The 21,942-nt window shown below is 39.8% G+C and overlaps 1 protein-coding gene across 1 annotated transcript in view; it reads right to left on the minus strand.

The window, feature by feature from the left end:
* The window catches only part of LOC145779630 (uncharacterized), a 134,162-nt gene that overhangs the window by 73,157 nt on the left and 39,063 nt on the right, over nucleotides 1-21,942 (minus strand). The window contains exons 15-18 of the mRNA XM_082591268.1: nucleotides 12,580-12,771; nucleotides 11,691-11,858; nucleotides 1,126-1,317; nucleotides 227-394 (exon numbers count right to left, since the gene is read on the minus strand). Of these exons, the coding sequence (XP_082447394.1) occupies nucleotides 227-394; nucleotides 1,126-1,317; nucleotides 11,691-11,858; nucleotides 12,580-12,771 (720 nt within the window). The remainder of the gene's footprint in view (nucleotides 1-226; nucleotides 395-1,125; nucleotides 1,318-11,690; nucleotides 11,859-12,579; nucleotides 12,772-21,942) is intronic.

Genomic DNA, 21,942 nt, shown 5'->3' on the forward strand with positions numbered 1-21,942 from the left:
ACTACGAAAATTGTCGCATTGAAGCTAAAAAAAATTTAATCTGCATGTAAAAAACGCTGAACTGATCGGTGAAAACAGAATTCATATTGCAAAGTAGCACCCCGAAATCGACAAAAGGCACCAAAAACTGCTCTTGAGTTTTTTAAGAACTAAAAATTTGTTAGATAGTTAGTTTGACGTTATAACTTTAAATCATAACACTGCAGATTAGAGTTCATATATTTACTTCTTCTTTGACAAGGGGCAGTGTTGCATTGGCTGGTTTCCACTCTTGACCCAGGCACACAAGCTCCATCACCACTCTGAGGGCCGGGGCACTTACGAATTCTGATCCTCAGTCCACCACCGCATGTCTTCGTACAACCGCTCCAAGACCCCCAGTTTCTCCAAATACCTAGAAAAATAAAGTAACCTTACTTAAAAACTTAGTAAAGAGAGTAGAGAAGTTGCAGTAACAAAAATATTTATAATGGTATGATTACTGCTGTTGCATATTATACATATCAATAACGATCGATCACGCGGTATTAAAAATAAAAATAGCCTTCAGGATCGGCAATTGGCAAAACGATGTTTGACATCTATTGATAGCTTTAATTTTATAGCGGTTCAAACACACTTTAAATTATTAGTATCTTGGTTTTTGAATGGCCCTAAAGAACTTTACCTGTAAGCTACTATTCCTCAAATCTGTTGCCAAAACCATGCGTTACCAATGCCACCAGTAGTTAGGTTAACAATGTGAGATGGAGCGGGCAAAGGTAAGGAGAAAATTTTGCAAAGATGTAGAAAACTTGCGAGTTTTTATTTTATTTTTGTAACTTAGTAAAATGCTCCCCTTCTTTGATCCACCACTGCTTTGATAGATGTACAGCAGGTTATACGTGATATTTATACGTAATAAGTGCATGATCGCAATTGCGTTCACTGTAATCAATTTGATTTATGGCTAAAAACATACTTTCAGTCAACTCACACTCTTGACCACTATTTTGACTGAGTGATTTCGCGACCCGGTAGCAACAATTTGTGACCTGGTACTGGTCCGAGAGTCGGTGGTTGGGACCCCCCATCTAATATATTGTTATCACAATTTTCTTACTTTATAACGTCACAGTGAATTACCTCTACAGGTTGGTCGTTGAGTTGAAAACCTTCCATTGATCTGGCAAGTGAAGGTTGATGACTTCGAGGATTGCCCGACTATTTGAAATTGTGGATCACAAGTATAAGTTATACTTTCTCCAAATGAAACTCTCATTCGTCGTGTGGAAACACTGCCGAAGAGCGATGGACGCGGTACTTGGCACGTTATTTCTGTAATAACCAAAAATAACAACCAAATAAAAAAATAATTAATGAAAAAGTTAATAAATAACTCAAAGTCGATTAATGTGTTCGAGTTTGCATTGCTGTTGATGATCTTTTCCATTAACTCATGGCAACACTGTAAACTTTAAACAGTAAAATGTCCAATCAAAGGTAATTACAATAAAAAATACATAAAAGTCATTTCTATAGTGTTTTTGGAAAGTGTCGGTTGTATAAGCATGGTAGTTGGACCACTCAGCATGCGACAACTCAGCAAGTGCAATTCAACTCAGCAAGTGCATTTCAACCCAGCAATTGCATTTCAGCTGCTACCCAAGTCAGAAAATGAATATCCGATCTAGCATCAGACTTGCTTGGTCATCGCTTGCTAAACTGAATTTGCTGACTCGTGACATGCCAATTATCGGCTTGCTCAGTTTTTGCTTGATTAGGTTCATCATTAACCCATTTCAGCCACTTGCTGAAACGTTGGTAGCTCAGTTGTCACTTGCTCAACTGCCATGTGCTGAGTTCAGAACTGCTGAGTTGTAGGAATTTCTATAAGCATAATAAGACTTCCACTGCCTTTCTGCCTTCTACTTGGCTATTTTTTGGTAATTTAGATTTTCGATTTTAGTTTAATTTTTACAATGTGTGAACACTTGAAGCATTACATTGCATTGCTTTTGTCTTACGTTCTGTGCCTAAGTGATTGCTTGAAGCATTATACAATGCATTGCTTTTGTCTTGCGTTCTGTGCCGAAGTGATCACTTGAAGCATTGCATTGCATTACTTTTGTCTTGCGTTCTGTGCTGAAATGATCGTTTGAAGCATTACATTGCATTGCTTTTGTCTTGCGTTCTATGCCTAAGTGACCACTTGAAGCATTATATTGCTTTGCTTTTGTCTTGCGTTCTGTGCTTAAATGATTGTTTGAAGCATTACATTGCATTGCTTTTGTCTTGCGTTCTATGCCTAAGTGATTGCTTGAAGCATTGCATTGCATTGCTTTTGTCTTGCGTTCTATGCCTAAGTGACCACTTGAAGCATTGCATTGCTTTTGTCTTGCATTCTATGCTTAAGTGACCACTTGAAGCATTACATTGCATTGCTTTTGTCTTGCGTTCAGTGCCTAAGTGACCACTTGAAGCATTACATTGCATTGCTTTTGTCTTGCGTGCACTGCCTAAGTGACCACTTGAAGCATTACATTGCATTGCTTTTTTTTTGCGTTCTGTGCCTAAATGATGGCTTGAAGCATTACATTGCATTGCTTTTGTCTTGCGTTTTGTGCCTAAGTGATTGCTTGAATCATTACATTGAATTGCTTTTGTCTTGCGTTCTGTGCCTAAGTGATTGCTTGAAGCATTACATTGCATTGCTTTTGTCTTGCGTTCTGTGCCTAAGTCGTCGTCGTCGTGTGAGCCTCTGGGGTCGAGGGTCTATCCTTTTACCACTCCAGATTCACGATGTTCCCGGGCTACACTGTAAGGCTGCTAGAGAGCAGCCAGTCTTTGATTTCATCATCCATGATACGCAGACCTTTAATTCTGTTAGGTGGCTTGAAGATGGAGCAGTCATTGATGATGTGGTCTGCGGTCTGTTCCTCGGCACCAAATTCACAGGAGGAGGAAGAGGCCATTCCCCATTGTTGCATGGTTGAGCGGAAAAATCCGACGCCCGTACGGAGACGGTTGAGGCGCACCCATGCCTGTCTTGATAGTGTTAGGCCAACAGAGTGAGTGGAATTGTAAGTGAAAAATGGTAGCAGGAAAGAGACAGCAATGTATCTCAGGATACTGAGCGCATTGTTAAAACAGCAGTAAAAACTCATAAGGGATGCCATAAAAAATTATGAACACGAAAGCAGTACGTATCCTTCAGTTGAAGATATTATTGGCACAGACAACCCCCATGAACCTGAATTGCTGAAAGTATTCATTAACGAATTGGTTATGGCCCCCAGTTGAACAGTGTATTTCTATTATAATATAGCCGTTGAGGAAGAGGTATCCTGCTCACTTGCTTTAGATTTCGATTAAGTGTCATATGTCATTAAGGCCAAGTATTAGTAAGTCGGTGTAAAATTGCAAGGAATTGAGAGAAATGTGCTTCCCCTTAATTCAGATATAGTCAGTCACTATTTTTACTTGAAGAGGAAAGTAGCCGAAACTAATCCTAAGTTTTTGAAGAAAATACCCCATTTGAAAGATGAACTGCTGAAAGATGTACTTGGCATATGGAACAAAGTTGGTCTTCCGGTGCTTAGCAAACAGAGAATTGAAGCGAAGTTAAAAGACCTGATAGAGAAGTACAAAATTGCAAGAAAGAAGGAAATGAAACGCAGAGGTAATGAGGTTAATCAAGAATGGTTACAGAACTTGTTCGATGTATGTGCAACGTGCATGCAAGTTTCGATCTCCGAAAATCCGGTTGTTTTTCTAAAGAAACTCTCTTGCAGCTGTGAACTCGAAAACCGAGTTCAGGATAAAGAAATCGCTTTCTTGAAAGATCAGCGAAACGATCAAAAAATGTTTATTGGTGTCATAGATGTCAACCATGTAGAAAAGGCTTTGGAATGGGAAAATCATAAAAGGAGGTGGGAAACGAGCAGTAAAGTTGAACAACCGAGCACTTCTGGCATACATCTGCCAAATCATCTGCACTACTATGTTCGAAACAGAGAAAAAGAAATGAAACATGTAGATATCTACACAGTAGCGAAAGCGACTCTGATGGGGATATGAATCGGGAAGATGATAAGGAATACGAGCCTCTGAAGCCAGCTGTTGGGGGAAAAATGTACAAGAAAGTATTATTTTTCAATAAACGATGCAAGTTGTGTACTTGCTGATCGTAGGATGACTTCGGTACGCCAGCAGTCAGATCTTATGAGGTCGGTTCTTAGAAAAGATCAAATAGCTGCATCACCTTCGACAGTATACCACCAACGACAAAAAACAAGAGAAAAATCTTTGATGGAAATTGAGAACCTTCTTAACTCCACTTCTGCCATGCAGTTATGTTATGATGGGGGCATTGTCGATAAAACAGATCGATACGTTTTCTTGGGTCAACTTGTTATGATAATGGCATGAAGCACGAAAGTGTGCTTGCTGTTAAATTTTTTCCCAAGAGTGTATCGGTCACTGCAGAACTGATTTTGGACACCATCATCCAGGAGGCTTGCAGATTTAACCTATCCCTAGTATAGTCAGTCATGGCTGATACGACAGCTCTCAACACAGGAAAAAAGTCCGGAGTCAATACTCGACTGGTCAATTATTTTAATGATAAAGTTGGTCATGATATTCATACTCTTGAATGCATGTTCCACATAAACGAAATATATCTTTCCCGTGTCATTTCTTTTGTGAACGCCGCCAAAAGGGTCCTGGAGCAATGCATGATGGGGCTTTGCTTAACCAGATAGCAAGACTAGACAAGCCAAGTACTGAAACCTTAACACCAACTGATCAGTTGAACGTTCCGGTAACAAGAATAGCTGCTGTGCATTTAACCCTTTGAAGGTTGGGGGGGGGGCTGTCAATTCAACTTTTTTGTATCAACAGTTGTATCTCTAAAACCACTGAGGCTGCGACTACAAGATTTATTGACTTTTCCTAACTTTTATTCACCTCTATTGAGCTGAAATTTTGAGCGAATAAAGGTTATAAATTGAGAGATATAAGGCATTTCTCAGCACATCCTCTGAAATATTTCATATTCTATTGTTCAAAATTTTCCCACCAGCTGGATGAAAGCAATTAATTTGGCCCATGTCTCGTTAATCAAATGATTTAAATTGAGATTATGTAAAAAAAATTTAATCACAACATTGCAATGCATGTTTTTCATTACTCTATCAAAAAATACCAAATAATTCAAGCGTCATAAGTCACATCAACATTTCAACGTATATAAGCAGTTCTAAAATTTACATAGTTTTAATTTTCGGATATGCTCTGCGTGAATAGTTTTACAAAGTGAATCCCAAATTTTGAAGCCGTGCCTTAAAAAATAACAGAGATATCACTCGTAAAGCATAAGAAGAATCGACAGCCCCCCCCCCCCAAACTGAGCAAGACTCCAGGAGCCCAACCGCCTAAGGGTTAAAAGCTAAGCTAGAATGGTTCTCGCAGCAAAATTGATTGTTGATACTTTAGCTAAAAAGCATAATCGCCAGAAATACAGATACATTAAGGCTTGCAGTTACCTACGTAAAAAAGCCGATAATTTTGCCAAAAACTAGTTTTTATACCTTTTTTTCTGAAGAATGTAGACCTTAATATTCTCTACATCAGGTATAGGAAACTGACCCTTCTGCGCATTTTGACACTAATTTTGTCGATTTATGAGAAAGTGGTTTCGGAGATACGGCCAAATTTTGAGATTTTGAGGTCCACAAACCTCAAACCTTGTGGACCACCTCAATATGACGTCATAATTAAACAAATTTTGGGGTGTAAACTTTTTGCCCCAAATACCACCAGATAGGACCCCAGGCATTTTGAATTTCAAAAATGGTGAAAAAATGAAACACCCTAGTGTTGAGGCTACATTTTATTAGAACTTAAAACTGTAAATGTGGTTTATACATCTTTACAGCTGGTTTAACCCTAGCAGGACCGAGCTTTTTTGGCACTCCAGGACTGGGGGGGAGGGGGGAGAACAGATTTTTTTGTATTTTCATAACTAAATACCTATGAAAGAGCATTTTAACTAAAAACTTCTTCACTACCTCTTAGATAGCTTTTATTTGGGTGTCCGGTAATTTCATCGCAGTAATTTCATCATGGTATAATCATCGTGGTAATTTCATCGCATGGTAATTACATCGCAGTATATCACATCGTCAGGTAATTACATCGCAGTATATCACATCGTCAGGTAATTACATCGCAGTATGAGAGATGCGTAGGCTACCAGCTGCATTCCTGGGTTATCTCACCAGCTGGGTTAGGGTTAGCCTTTTCACTTTAAAAAAAATGTGTGGACGTTGACGAAGACGATTAAACTACTTAGGCGGGTCAATATAAGGTTTGACCCCAAAAAAATTTATAAAAAAAGGTTTTTTTGTTCTAAGTGTATGATTAGGTTGTACTATACCCCAGAAAAAAAGTCTACAAAAATCTGACCCCGGGAAAGTGGTCAATTTACATAATTTGAAAATGGTGACCCCCCAAATTTTTCAATGTACACAAAATTTTTTTTTAGTTCAATTAACACACTATAAATGTATTGAACACATATAAACATGGTATCTATGCACCAAATGAACATATCAGAAACCGTTTGTGATGTCATTATGATGTCATGGAAGACATAGGCATCGATTATTTAACATTTAAGAAAAAATCTGAGGGGGCAAGATGATAAAAAGTGTGAAATATGTACCCAAATTTGAACAGTTCCATAAAATTACACTGTCAAAGCTACAAAAAAGAACAGAAAAGCAGAGTGGCTGCCCCCCCAAACAATTTCTACTGGGGGGCGCGCCCCCTTCCTCCCGGGAATCGACGCCTATGATGGAAGAGTATATGCACTAAACGTCAGAGAATGTCAGAGATGAAATACCATTTTTCAAGTTATGATTGTTACATACTAGTAGTCGTCACAATTATCATCGGTACTGTCTGTGTCGTCTTGATCCAATGGAAGGACATTGTTTGGGTTTTCACAGGACACAAGTTGGCATTGTCCACAAGCAGAGGTACACGGAAATCCGTACCTCCTACATGTACATCGCCGTGTTGTGCAAGCGATCGTGCAATTACAATGCACAATCTTTAACAGATTGTCCGGTGCAGGGTTTTTCAGAGTCATTACTGGTGCGAATTGTTTGTCCTTAATCTTCCAACCCCAGCCAGTAGGGTCCAAATTGCTTTCTAGTCCTAACCATATCATTATTTGATAGTAAGCACGCAGGAAATGGAATATTGTAGAAGATGCAGTTGGTGGGAGTCGGGTTGGCGCAACGAAGGATGACACTGAAACTACTTCCTTTTTCAACATAGAATGTCGCAAAGATGTCAGCGAATCGCTTTGCTTTCCAGCATAGAGTAGAACCATTGACTGTTTGCCATACTCTTCAATTGCATCCACCTTCTGGCCAGGTTTTGTAAATGCAAGTGCCAAGGATTCTAGCTCTTTGGTGGCTTTCTGAAAGAGTGTTCTCTTTCCTATTCCGAAGATTCGTGAGGTGGTATCGCATCCTGTAAACGCATGGATGAAGAGTAACTGAGAACATAGCTGTTGTCCGAGACATTCCTTTAGGGTATTAATATTGTGTACACCCTCTGATCTTTTGACCTCTTGTCCGAACGAAAATACATTGTCTTCTTCCGACTGTCCATATGATAGAGGAGAAGGATCAAGAGATCTGTGTCTTCTCCAACCAGGGTTGTAGTGTGGTATTCAGAAGCTGCAATAGCTGCCTGAACAATATCATAGTCGGCATCTCCTTCAGCGTTTATAACTGTGGGGCCTTTCTCTCGCAGTTTGTTGCTTATCATATTGATCAGCCCTTGCTTATTGCAGCCCTGTGACAGGAATTCCTCCTTGTTTGCAGTGAAGACTGTTGCTGGAGTGAAGCTCACTTTTGGATGATTTTTCTGCTGACGGCATTGGTGGGTGCAGTCCTTCACTGATGGTTGATCACGATAACCGTCGAAAACGATTGTCGCCATCCCGTAATTGCGTAGGGTAAAGTCGACATAGCCATCCGCAATGGCACCGTATGTGCTTCCCTTCGTCCATTGTACGCGATGCATGAGGGAACCACCATCAAGGACATACTTCTCGGTCTGTGGTACTTCGTTGGTAACAGCCTCATCAGATAGGCTGCTTGCGTACTCATCGATTGCTTTAGCAAGCTGTGTTTTCTCTGGCTTCCTCATAATGTTGCTTGTCTCAAACAGGGCAGGTGGGAATGGGCTCAGTTCGTATTCTAGAACCTTCTCTGGAGAAAAGTCACCTGCATTCGATATGACCAAAAGTCTCTGAAAAAGTAGGGCGGGATCGATGGATCTATCTTGGGAAACTTTGATGCAACATGAATCACGTAAAGTTTTCACTTTGTCCTTCCGTTTACTTGCATATGTAAAAACTGGCTGACCCTCCATTTTTTCTAAGATTTTCCTCCCGACTGTTCGATAGTCATCAACATTTACGCCATCTTTCGCAATCACTCCAGTGATGATGTTCCTCAGCGTTGGATCCGCACGAAATGGACTGAATGATTGGAGCTTTTCTTTGATTTTCGCGAGGTCGGCCTGATCTCTCTTCATCCTTGCCCCACTCATTTCCTTATGCTGTGCACTCGTTGTAAATGCACGCTTGTTCAAGTCCTCCATCGCACGATTGTACTTTGAACAAGCTGGTGAGGATAACACCCACAAAGCTCGCTGCTCCTCGCTCATTCCACTACCCCTTGTCAAGCCACCGGTTGTCTTTAGCGATTTCATCAATGTCTGTTCAATTACAAGGTCCGAACCAAGGCCAGCCCAGACTTTGTCGGTTCGCCTGATGACATGTAATCCATCCTGAAATTTCTTGAAGACAGCAGGGTCCTTCATTTTGAGGTTTTGCATGTTTTGCAAGTACAAGTACGCTGATTTCAAGTAGTTGTGGTGCCCTGCAGCAGCAAATATTGGTAAGCACTCGGCAACTGCACTAAGATGTCTATCTCAGGAACAAATTCGATCTGCCATCAGCAGCATTCGTGTACATTTGACCATGTTCATGTAAGAAATCCAAAGCTTACTTGTCCTGGATTTATCAGACAAGCCAAGTTTCTTCTTGTCAAGTGCTTGCTGAAGTTGACAGAGACTTCGGAGACAAATGCTAAAGTGCTTACTGAAGTTTAGCATTTGTCTCCGAAGTAGCTACTGTTTCCAATGTGGTCTTTCCTTCTATCAACAAGGTGTACACTGTACATGTCCTCACACGACTTCACTGAACCAGCTAACTCGGGATCAGTATCCATCATTTCAGAAACCAGCATCCCATTCAAGCATTTTTCTATCAAGAGGTAGCCCCGCAAAGCTCTCTGCACAGCTTTGCCACCAATCATATGCTTTACTGCATTATCCCCATAAACAGTTTCGAGAATGTCCATCAGACCTGACCCTTGTGGACAATGCCAACTTGTGTCCTGTGAAAACCCAAACAATGTCCTTCCATTGGATCAAGACGACACAGACAGTACCTACTGATGATAATTGTGACGACTACTAGTATGTAACAATCATAACTTGAAAAATGGTACTTCATCTCTGACATTCTCTGACGTTTAGTGCATATATTCTTCCATCATAGGCGTCGATTCCCGGGAGGCAGGGGGCGCGCCCCCCAGTAGAAATTGTTTGGGGGGGCAGCCACCCTGCTTTTCTGTTCTTTTTTGTAGCTTTGACAGTGTAATTTAAGGAACTGTTCAAATTTGGGTACATATTTCACACTTTTTATCATCTTGCCCCCTCAGATTTTTTCTTAAATGTTAAAAAATCGATGCCTATGTCTTCCATGACATCATAATGACATCACAGACGGTTTCTGATATGTTCACTTGGTGCATAGATACCATGTTTATATGTGTTTAATACATTTATAGTGTGTTAATTGAACTAAAAAAAATGTGTGTGCATTGAAATATTTGGGGGGTCACCATTTTCAAATTATGTAAATTGACCACTTTCCAGGGGTCAGATTTTTGTAGACTTTTTTTCTGGGGTATAGTACAACCTAATCATACACTTAGAACAAAAAAACCTTTTGTATAAATTTTTTTGGGGTTGCCTCCATATTTTTCATATATTGACCCACCTAACTGACGATGTGGTGTCTTGCGATGTAATTACAATGCGATGTAATTACAATGTGATGCAATTACTGCGATGAAATTACCACGATGAAATCACAGTGAATCTTTATTTGTTGCTTACATGTCCTTGCTTATAACAGAAAAACTTTTTATTTCGGTGAAATCTTGACCAAAAGGTTGACCAAAAATTCTGCAGGACTACAACACAAATATCTCCAAATGATATTCGTAGTCATTGTGCATTTTTGTCACGATAACTAGGTCACCAACTGAGTCAAAAGCATAACTGACAATTTCATTGCACACAAATGGAAAAGAGGTTTATTAGTTCCATTTTCATTTTGTTTGTTACATCATTATGAAACAATACTGAATCAACCCAGTGATGCATTGCAGTACAAAACTTTGAGTCAAAAAAACAATTGGTCGTTCAAGGTAGTTTTTGTGTAACTTTTTTTTGCAATAGATGGGTTACAAATTTAATTTATGGTAAACCATTCATCAATTTAAGAATTTTCATCTATCATCTCACAAGTAGAACTATTCGGCCATTTATCTGATTGTTTGATATCCCAATAAACTACGTAATCAATCTTTCTAAAGTCCTTTTACGTGTAAGAGATAGAGAGGACTGTGACATACTCTGGATGTGCAGCAGAATATCAAGAAAAAACTTAGGCACTCAATGTTTGCTGCCTGGACTGTAGTAATATTCTCAACAAGTGGTTTACAGGTGAAAAGCTTACATTATTATTTGGCATATCAATGACGTGACGAGAAAAACAGGTCAAGTTACAGATTGTTTTTTCTGCATAACTAATACACAAGGCTTTCATCATAAAACCCGAAAGAAAATTTTATATCTTCTGCAATCCGTATTCCGTTAAATTACCAAAAAACCACTTATAAAGCTTCAGGGTACAAAACGTTTCTCAAAGTTAACTTTTTAACTGTTTGAAGACGCATTTAGATTTTTTTCACAAGAATTTGGAAGATGTTTCTGATGAACATAGTGAACGGTTTGACCAGGACATTTCTGTCATTGCAACTTCAATTAAGAAAAATGTTCTGTAAGCATGCTTGCAGATTCAATGTAACGAGATGATTCGGGGGCACAACACAAACATAGAAGATCTTATCAACAAAGATACATATGCTTCCCATTTGTTTCTACAACTTTTAAAGGCCTTCATTTTAAGAATGCACTGTCACAACTGAACTACTGCAGGATCTGCATTGTGGATTTACTTATATAAACAATAATTGCTGTTGTTTGGGATGATATAATTGTGCGGGTGATGGGTAATGTTTGTAGCTGTATCAGGCACAACACTTCTACTGTTGACAAAGTAACTATGAAAATTGTCGCATTGAAGCAAAAAAAACGCTGAACTGATCGGTGAAAACAGAATTCATATTGCGAAGTAGCACCCCGAAATCGACAAAAGGCACCAAAAACTGCTCTTGAATTTTTTTAGGACTAAATATTTTTTAGATAGTTAGATAGACGTTAAAACTTTAAATCATAACACTGCAGATTAGAGTTCATATATTTACTTCTTCTTTGACAAGGGGCAGTGTTGCATTGGCTGGTTTCCACTCTTGACCCAGGCACACAAGCCCCATCACCACTCTGAGGGCCGGGGCACGTGCGAGTTCTACGCCTCTGTCCACCACCGCATGTCTTCATACAACCGCTCCAAGAGCCCCAGTTTCTCCAAATACCTAGAAAAAATAAAGTAACCTTACTTAAAAACTTTGTAAAGAGAGTAGAGAAGTTGCTGTAACAAAAAGGTGGGTACTGCTGTTGCATATTATACATTTCAATGACGATCGATCACGCCGGTATTAAAAATAAAAATACCCACCAGAATCGGCAATTGGCAAAACGATGTTTGACATCTATTGATAGCTTTAATTTTATAGCGGTTCAAACACACTTTAAATTATCAGTATCTTGGATTTTGAATGGCCCTAAAGAACTTTACCGGTGGGCTACTATTCCTTAAATCTGTTGCCAAAACCATGCGTTCCAAATGCCACCAGTAGTTAAGTTAACAACATGAGATGGAGCTGGCAAAGCGAGCGTGAAAATTTTGCAAAGATGTAGAAAACTTGCGAGTTTTTATTTTATTTTTGTAACTTAGTAAAATGCTCCCCTTCTTTGATCCACCACTGCTTTGATAGATGTACAGCAGGTTATACGTGATATTTATACGTAATAAGTGCATGATCGCAATTGCGTTCACTGTAATCAATTTGATTTATGGCTAAAAACATACTTTCAGTCAACTCACACTCTTGACCACTATTTTGACTGAGTGATTTCGCGACCCGGTAGCAACAATTTGTGACCTGGTACTGGTCCGAGAGTCGGTGGTTGGGACCCCCCATCTAATATATTGTTATCACAATTTTCTTACTTTATAACGTCACAGTGAATTACCTCTACAGGTTGGTCGTTGAGTTGAAAACCTTCCATTGATCTGGCAAGTGAAGGTTGATGACTTCGAGGATTGCCCGACTATTTGAAATTGTGGATCACAAGTATAAGTTATACTTTCTCCAAATGAAACTCTCATTCGTCGTGTGGAAACACTGCCGAAGAGCGATGGACGCGGTACTTGGCACGTTATTTCTGTAATAACCAAAAATAACAACCAAATAAAAAAATAATTAATGAAAAAGTTAATAAATAACTCAAAGTCGATTAATGTGTTCGAGTTTGCATTGCTGTTGATGATCTTTTCCATTAACTCATGGCAACACTGTAAACTTTAAACAGTAAAATGTCCAATCAAAGGTAATTACAATAAAAAATACATAAAAGTCATTTCTATAGTGTTTTTGGAAAGTGTCGGTTGTATAAGCATGGTAGTTGGACCACTCAGCATGCGACAACTCAGCAAGTGCAATTCAACTCAGCAAGTGCATTTCAACCCAGCAATTGCATTTCAGCTGCTACCCAAGTCAGAAAATGAATATCCGATCTAGCATCAGACTTGCTTGGTCATCGCTTGCTAAACTGAATTTGCTGACTCGTGACATGCCAATTATCGGCTTGCTCAGTTTTTGCTTGATTAGGTTCATCATTAACCCATTTCAGCCACTTGCTGAAACGTTGGTAGCTCAGTTGTCACTTGCTCAACTGCCATGTGCTGAGTTCAGAACTGCTGAGTTGTAGGAATTTCTATAAGCATAATAAGACTTCCACTGCCTTTCTGCCTTCTACTTGGCTATTTTTTGGTAATTTAGATTTTCGATTTTAGTTTAATTTTTACAATGTGTGAACACTTGAAGCATTACATTGCATTGCTTTTGTCTTACGTTCTGTGCCTAAGTGATTGCTTGAAGCATTATACAATGCATTGCTTTTGTCTTGCGTTCTGTGCCGAAGTGATCACTTGAAGCATTGCATTGCATTACTTTTGTCTTGCGTTCTGTGCTGAAATGATCGTTTGAAGCATTACATTGCATTGCTTTTGTCTTGCGTTCTATGCCTAAGTGACCACTTGAAGCATTATATTGCTTTGCTTTTGTCTTGCGTTCTGTGCTTAAATGATTGTTTGAAGCATTACATTGCATTGCTTTTGTCTTGCGTTCTATGCCTAAGTGATTGCTTGAAGCATTGCATTGCATTGCTTTTGTCTTGCGTTCTATGCCTAAGTGACCACTTGAAGCATTGCATTGCTTTTGTCTTGCATTCTATGCTTAAGTGACCACTTGAAGCATTACATTGCATTGCTTTTGTCTTGCGTTCAGTGCCTAAGTGACCACTTGAAGCATTACATTGCATTGCTTTTGTCTTGCGTGCACTGCCTAAGTGACCACTTGAAGCATTACATTGCATTGCTTTTTTTTTGCGTTCTGTGCCTAAATGATGGCTTGAAGCATTACATTGCATTGCTTTTGTCTTGCGTTTTGTGCCTAAGTGATTGCTTGAATCATTACATTGAATTGCTTTTGTCTTGCGTTCTGTGCCTAAGTGATTGCTTGAAGCATTACATTGCATTGCTTTTGTCTTGCGTTCTGTGCCTAAGTCGTCGTCGTCGTGTGAGCCTCTGGGGTCGAGGGTCTATCCTTTTACCACTCCAGATTCACGATGTTCCCGGGCTACACTGTAAGGCTGCTAGAGAGCAGCCAGTCTTTGATTTCATCATCCATGATACGCAGACCTTTAATTCTGTTAGGTGGCTTGAAGATGGAGCAGTCATTGATGATGTGGTCTGCGGTCTGTTCCTCGGCACCAAATTCACAGGAGGAGGAAGAGGCCATTCCCCATTGTTGCATGGTTGAGCGGAAAAATCCGACGCCCGTACGGAGACGGTTGAGGCGCACCCATGCCTGTCTTGATAGTGTTAGGCCAACAGAGTGAGTGGAATTGTAAGTGAAAAATGGTAGCAGGAAAGAGACAGCAATGTATCTCAGGATACTGAGCGCATTGTTAAAACAGCAGTAAAAACTCATAAGGGATGCCATAAAAAATTATGAACACGAAAGCAGTACGTATCCTTCAGTTGAAGATATTATTGGCACAGACAACCCCCATGAACCTGAATTGCTGAAAGTATTCATTAACGAATTGGTTATGGCCCCCAGTTGAACAGTGTATTTCTATTATAATATAGCCGTTGAGGAAGAGGTATCCTGCTCACTTGCTTTAGATTTCGATTAAGTGTCATATGTCATTAAGGCCAAGTATTAGTAAGTCGGTGTAAAATTGCAAGGAATTGAGAGAAATGTGCTTCCCCTTAATTCAGATATAGTCAGTCACTATTTTTACTTGAAGAGGAAAGTAGCCGAAACTAATCCTAAGTTTTTGAAGAAAATACCCCATTTGAAAGATGAACTGCTGAAAGATGTACTTGGCATATGGAACAAAGTTGGTCTTCCGGTGCTTAGCAAACAGAGAATTGAAGCGAAGTTAAAAGACCTGATAGAGAAGTACAAAATTGCAAGAAAGAAGGAAATGAAACGCAGAGGTAATGAGGTTAATCAAGAATGGTTACAGAACTTGTTCGATGTATGTGCAACGTGCATGCAAGTTTCGATCTCCGAAAATCCGGTTGTTTTTCTAAAGAAACTCTCTTGCAGCTGTGAACTCGAAAACCGAGTTCAGGATAAAGAAATCGCTTTCTTGAAAGATCAGCGAAACGATCAAAAAATGTTTATTGGTGTCATAGATGTCAACCATGTAGAAAAGGCTTTGGAATGGGAAAATCATAAAAGGAGGTGGGAAACGAGCAGTAAAGTTGAACAACCGAGCACTTCTGGCATACATCTGCCAAATCATCTGCACTACTATGTTCGAAACAGAGAAAAAGAAATGAAACATGTAGATATCTACACAGTAGCGAAAGCGACTCTGATGGGGATATGAATCGGGAAGATGATAAGGAATACGAGCCTCTGAAGCCAGCTGTTGGGGGAAAAATGTACAAGAAAGTATTATTTTTCAATAAACGATGCAAGTTGTGTACTTGCTGATCGTAGGATGACTTCGGTACGCCAGCAGTCAGATCTTATGAGGTCGGTTCTTAGAAAAGATCAAATAGCTGCATCACCTTCGACAGTATACCACCAACGACAAAAAACAAGAGAAAAATCTTTGATGGAAATTGAGAACCTTCTTAACTCCACTTCTGCCATGCAGTTATGTTATGATGGGGGCATTGTCGATAAAACAGATCGATACGTTTTCTTGGGTCAACTTGTTATGATAATGGCATGAAGCACGAAAGTGTGCTTGCTGTTAAATTTTTTCCCAAGAGTGTATCGGTCACTGCAGAACTGATTTTGGACACCATCATCCAGGAGGCTTGCAGATTTAACCTATCCCTAGTATAGTCAGTCATGGCTGATACGACAGCTCTCAACACAGGAAAAAAGTCCGGAGTCAATACTCGACTGGTCAATTATTTTAATGATAAAGTTGGTCATGATATTCATACTCTTGAATGCATGTTCCACATAAACGAAATATATCTTTCCCGTGTCATTTCTTTTGTGAACGCCGCCAAAAGGGTCCTGGAGCAATGCATGATGGGGCTTTGCTTAACCAGATAGCAAGACTAGACAAGCCAAGTACTGAAACCTTAACACCAACTGATCAGTTGAACGTTCCGGTAACAAGAATAGCTGCTGTGCATTTAACCCTTTGAAGGTTGGGGGGGGGGCTGTCAATTCAACTTTTTTGTATCAACAGTTGTATCTCTAAAACCACTGAGGCTGCGACTACAAGATTTATTGACTTTTCCTAACTTTTATTCACCTCTATTGAGCTGAAATTTTGAGCGAATAAAGGTTATAAATTGAGAGATATAAGGCATTTCTCAGCACATCCTCTGAAATATTTCATATTCTATTGTTCAAAATTTTCCCACCAGCTGGATGAAAGCAATTAATTTGGCCCATGTCTCGTTAATCAAATGATTTAAATTGAGATTATGTAAAAAAAATTTAATCACAACATTGCAATGCATGTTTTTCATTACTCTATCAAAAAATACCAAATAATTCAAGCGTCATAAGTCACATCAACATTTCAACGTATATAAGCAGTTCTAAAATTTACATAGTTTTAATTTTCGGATATGCTCTGCGTGAATAGTTTTACAAAGTGAATCCCAAATTTTGAAGCCGTGCCTTAAAAAATAACAGAGATATCACTCGTAAAGCATAAGAAGAATCGACAGCCCCCCCCCCCCAAACTGAGCAAGACTCCAGGAGCCCAACCGCCTAAGGGTTAAAAGCTAAGCTAGAATGGTTCTCGCAGCAAAATTGATTGTTGATACTTTAGCTAAAAAGCATAATCGCCAGAAATACAGATACATTAAGGCTTGCAGTTACCTACGTAAAAAAGCCGATAATTTTGCCAAAAACTAGTTTTTATACCTTTTTTTCTGAAGAATGTAGACCTTAATATTCTCTACATCAGGTATAGGAAACTGACCCTTCTGCGCATTTTGACACTAATTTTGTCGATTTATGAGAAAGTGGTTTCGGAGATACGGCCAAATTTTGAGATTTTGAGGTCCACAAACCTCAAACCTTGTGGACCACCTCAATATGACGTCATAATTAAACAAATTTTGGGGTGTAAACTTTTTGCCCCAAATACCACCAGATAGGACCCCAGGCATTTTGAATTTCAAAAATGGTGAAAAAATGAAACACCCTAGTGTTGAGGCTACATTTTATTAGAACTTAAAACTGTAAATGTGGTTTATACATCTTTACAGCTGGTTTAACCCTAGCAGGACCGAGCTTTTTTGGCACTCCAGGACTGGGGGGGAGGGGGGAGAACAGATTTTTTTGTATTTTCATAACTAAATACCTATGAAAGAGCATTTTAACTAAAAACTTCTTCACTACCTCTTAGATAGCTTTTATTTGGGTGTCCGGTAATTTCATCGCAGTAATTTCATCATGGTATAATCATCGTGGTAATTTCATCGCATGGTAATTACATCGCAGTATATCACATCGTCAGGTAATTACATCGCAGTATATCACATCGTCAGGTAATTACATCGCAGTATGAGAGATGCGTAGGCTACCAGCTGCATTCCTGGGTTATCTCACCAGCTGGGTTAGGGTTAGCCTTTTCACTTTAAAAAAAATGTGTGGACGTTGACGAAGACGATTAAACTACTTAGGCGGGTCAATATAAGGTTTGACCCCAAAAAAATTTATAAAAAAAGGTTTTTTTGTTCTAAGTGTATGATTAGGTTGTACTATACCCCAGAAAAAAAGTCTACAAAAATCTGACCCCGGGAAAGTGGTCAATTTACATAATTTGAAAATGGTGACCCCCCAAATTTTTCAATGTACACAAAATTTTTTTTTAGTTCAATTAACACACTATAAATGTATTGAACACATATAAACATGGTATCTATGCACCAAATGAACATATCAGAAACCGTTTGTGATGTCATTATGATGTCATGGAAGACATAGGCATCGATTATTTAACATTTAAGAAAAAATCTGAGGGGGCAAGATGATAAAAAGTGTGAAATATGTACCCAAATTTGAACAGTTCCATAAAATTACACTGTCAAAGCTACAAAAAAGAACAGAAAAGCAGAGTGGCTGCCCCCCCAAACAATTTCTACTGGGGGGCGCGCCCCCTTCCTCCCGGGAATCGACGCCTATGATGGAAGAGTATATGCACTAAACGTCAGAGAATGTCAGAGATGAAATACCATTTTTCAAGTTATGATTGTTACATACTAGTAGTCGTCACAATTATCATCGGTACTGTCTGTGTCGTCTTGATCCAATGGAAGGACATTGTTTGGGTTTTCACAGGACACAAGTTGGCATTGTCCACAAGCAGAGGTACACGGAAATCCGTACCTCCTACATGTACATCGCCGTGTTGTGCAAGCGATCGTGCAATTACAATGCACAATCTTTAACAGATTGTCCGGTGCAGGGTTTTTCAGAGTCATTACTGGTGCGAATTGTTTGTCCTTAATCTTCCAACCCCAGCCAGTAGGGTCCAAATTGCTTTCTAGTCCTAACCATATCATTATTTGATAGTAAGCACGCAGGAAATGGAATATTGTAGAAGATGCAGTTGGTGGGAGTCGGGTTGGCGCAACGAAGGATGACACTGAAACTACTTCCTTTTTCAACATAGAATGTCGCAAAGATGTCAGCGAATCGCTTTGCTTTCCAGCATAGAGTAGAACCATTGACTGTTTGCCATACTCTTCAATTGCATCCACCTTCTGGCCAGGTTTTGTAAATGCAAGTGCCAAGGATTCTAGCTCTTTGGTGGCTTTCTGAAAGAGTGTTCTCTTTCCTATTCCGAAGATTCGTGAGGTGGTATCGCATCCTGTAAACGCATGGATGAAGAGTAACTGAGAACATAGCTGTTGTCCGAGACATTCCTTTAGGGTATTAATATTGTGTACACCCTCTGATCTTTTGACCTCTTGTCCGAACGAAAATACATTGTCTTCTTCCGACTGTCCATATGATAGAGGAGAAGGATCAAGAGATCTGTGTCTTCTCCAACCAGGGTTGTAGTGTGGTATTCAGAAGCTGCAATAGCTGCCTGAACAATATCATAGTCGGCATCTCCTTCAGCGTTTATAACTGTGGGGCCTTTCTCTCGCAGTTTGTTGCTTATCATATTGATCAGCCCTTGCTTATTGCAGCCCTGTGACAGGAATTCCTCCTTGTTTGCAGTGAAGACTGTTGCTGGAGTGAAGCTCACTTTTGGATGATTTTTCTGCTGACGGCATTGGTGGGTGCAGTCCTTCACTGATGGTTGATCACGATAACCGTCGAAAACGATTGTCGCCATCCCGTAATTGCGTAGGGTAAAGTCGACATAGCCATCCGCAATGGCACCGTATGTGCTTCCCTTCGTCCATTGTACGCGATGCATGAGGGAACCACCATCAAGGACATACTTCTCGGTCTGTGGTACTTCGTTGGTAACAGCCTCATCAGATAGGCTGCTTGCGTACTCATCGATTGCTTTAGCAAGCTGTGTTTTCTCTGGCTTCCTCATAATGTTGCTTGTCTCAAACAGGGCAGGTGGGAATGGGCTCAGTTCGTATTCTAGAACCTTCTCTGGAGAAAAGTCACCTGCATTCGATATGACCAAAAGTCTCTGAAAAAGTAGGGCGGGATCGATGGATCTATCTTGGGAAACTTTGATGCAACATGAATCACGTAAAGTTTTCACTTTGTCCTTCCGTTTACTTGCATATGTAAAAACTGGCTGACCCTCCATTTTTTCTAAGATTTTCCTCCCGACTGTTCGATAGTCATCAACATTTACGCCATCTTTCGCAATCACTCCAGTGATGATGTTCCTCAGCGTTGGATCCGCACGAAATGGACTGAATGATTGGAGCTTTTCTTTGATTTTCGCGAGGTCGGCCTGATCTCTCTTCATCCTTGCCCCACTCATTTCCTTATGCTGTGCACTCGTTGTAAATGCACGCTTGTTCAAGTCCTCCATCGCACGATTGTACTTTGAACAAGCTGGTGAGGATAACACCCACAAAGCTCGCTGCTCCTCGCTCATTCCACTACCCCTTGTCAAGCCACCGGTTGTCTTTAGCGATTTCATCAATGTCTGTTCAATTACAAGGTCCGAACCAAGGCCAGCCCAGACTTTGTCGGTTCGCCTGATGACATGTAATCCATCCTGAAATTTCTTGAAGACAGCAGGGTCCTTCATTTTGAGGTTTTGCATGTTTTGCAAGTACAAGTACGCTGATTTCAAGTAGTTGTGGTGCCCTGCAGCAGCAAATATTGGTAAGCACTCGGCAACTGCACTAAGATGTCTATCTCAGGAACAAATTCGATCTGCCATCAGCAGCATTCGTGTACATTTGACCATGTTCATGTAAGAAATCCAAAGCTTACTTGTCCTGGATTTATCAGACAAGCCAAGTTTCTTCTTGTCAAGTGCTTGCTGAAGTTGACAGAGACTTCGGAGACAAATGCTAAAGTGCTTACTGAAGTTTAGCATTTGTCTCCGAAGTAGCTACTGTTTCCAATGTGGTCTTTCCTTCTATCAACAAGGTGTACACTGTACATGTCCTCACACGACTTCACTGAACCAGCTAACTCGGGATCAGTATCCATCATTTCAGAAACCAGCATCCCATTCAAGCATTTTTCTATCAAGAGGTAGCCCCGCAAAGCTCTCTGCACAGCTTTGCCACCAATCATATGCTTTACTGCATTATCCCCATAAACAGTTTCGAGAATGTCCATCAGACCTGACCCTTGTGGACAATGCCAACTTGTGTCCTGTGAAAACCCAAACAATGTCCTTCCATTGGATCAAGACGACACAGACAGTACCTACTGATGATAATTGTGACGACTACTAGTATGTAACAATCATAACTTGAAAAATGGTACTTCATCTCTGACATTCTCTGACGTTTAGTGCATATATTCTTCCATCATAGGCGTCGATTCCCGGGAGGCAGGGGGCGCGCCCCCCAGTAGAAATTGTTTGGGGGGGCAGCCACCCTGCTTTTCTGTTCTTTTTTGTAGCTTTGACAGTGTAATTTAAGGAACTGTTCAAATTTGGGTACATATTTCACACTTTTTATCATCTTGCCCCCTCAGATTTTTTCTTAAATGTTAAAAAATCGATGCCTATGTCTTCCATGACATCATAATGACATCACAGACGGTTTCTGATATGTTCACTTGGTGCATAGATACCATGTTTATATGTGTTTAATACATTTATAGTGTGTTAATTGAACTAAAAAAAATGTGTGTGCATTGAAATATTTGGGGGGTCACCATTTTCAAATTATGTAAATTGACCACTTTCCAGGGGTCAGATTTTTGTAGACTTTTTTTCTGGGGTATAGTACAACCTAATCATACACTTAGAACAAAAAAACCTTTTGTATAAATTTTTTTGGGGTTGCCTCCATATTTTTCATATATTGACCCACCTAACTGACGATGTGGTGTCTTGCGATGTAATTACAATGCGATGTAATTACAATGTGATGCAATTACTGCGATGAAATTACCACGATGAAATCACAGTGAATCTTTATTTGTTGCTTACATGTCCTTGCTTATAACAGAAAAACTTTTTATTTCGGTGAAATCTTGACCAAAAGGTTGACCAAAAATTCTGCAGGACTACAACACAAATATCTCCAAATGATATTCGTAGTCATTGTGCATTTTTGTCACGATAACTAGGTCACCAACTGAGTCAAAAGCATAACTGACAATTTCATTGCACACAAATGGAAAAGAGGTTTATTAGTTCCATTTTCATTTTGTTTGTTACATC

This window comes from Aplidium turbinatum, chromosome 1 (genome assembly GCF_918807975.1).
Source record: "Aplidium turbinatum chromosome 1, kaAplTurb1.1, whole genome shotgun sequence".
Classification (NCBI taxonomy): Eukaryota; Metazoa; Chordata; class Ascidiacea; order Aplousobranchia; family Polyclinidae; genus Aplidium; species Aplidium turbinatum.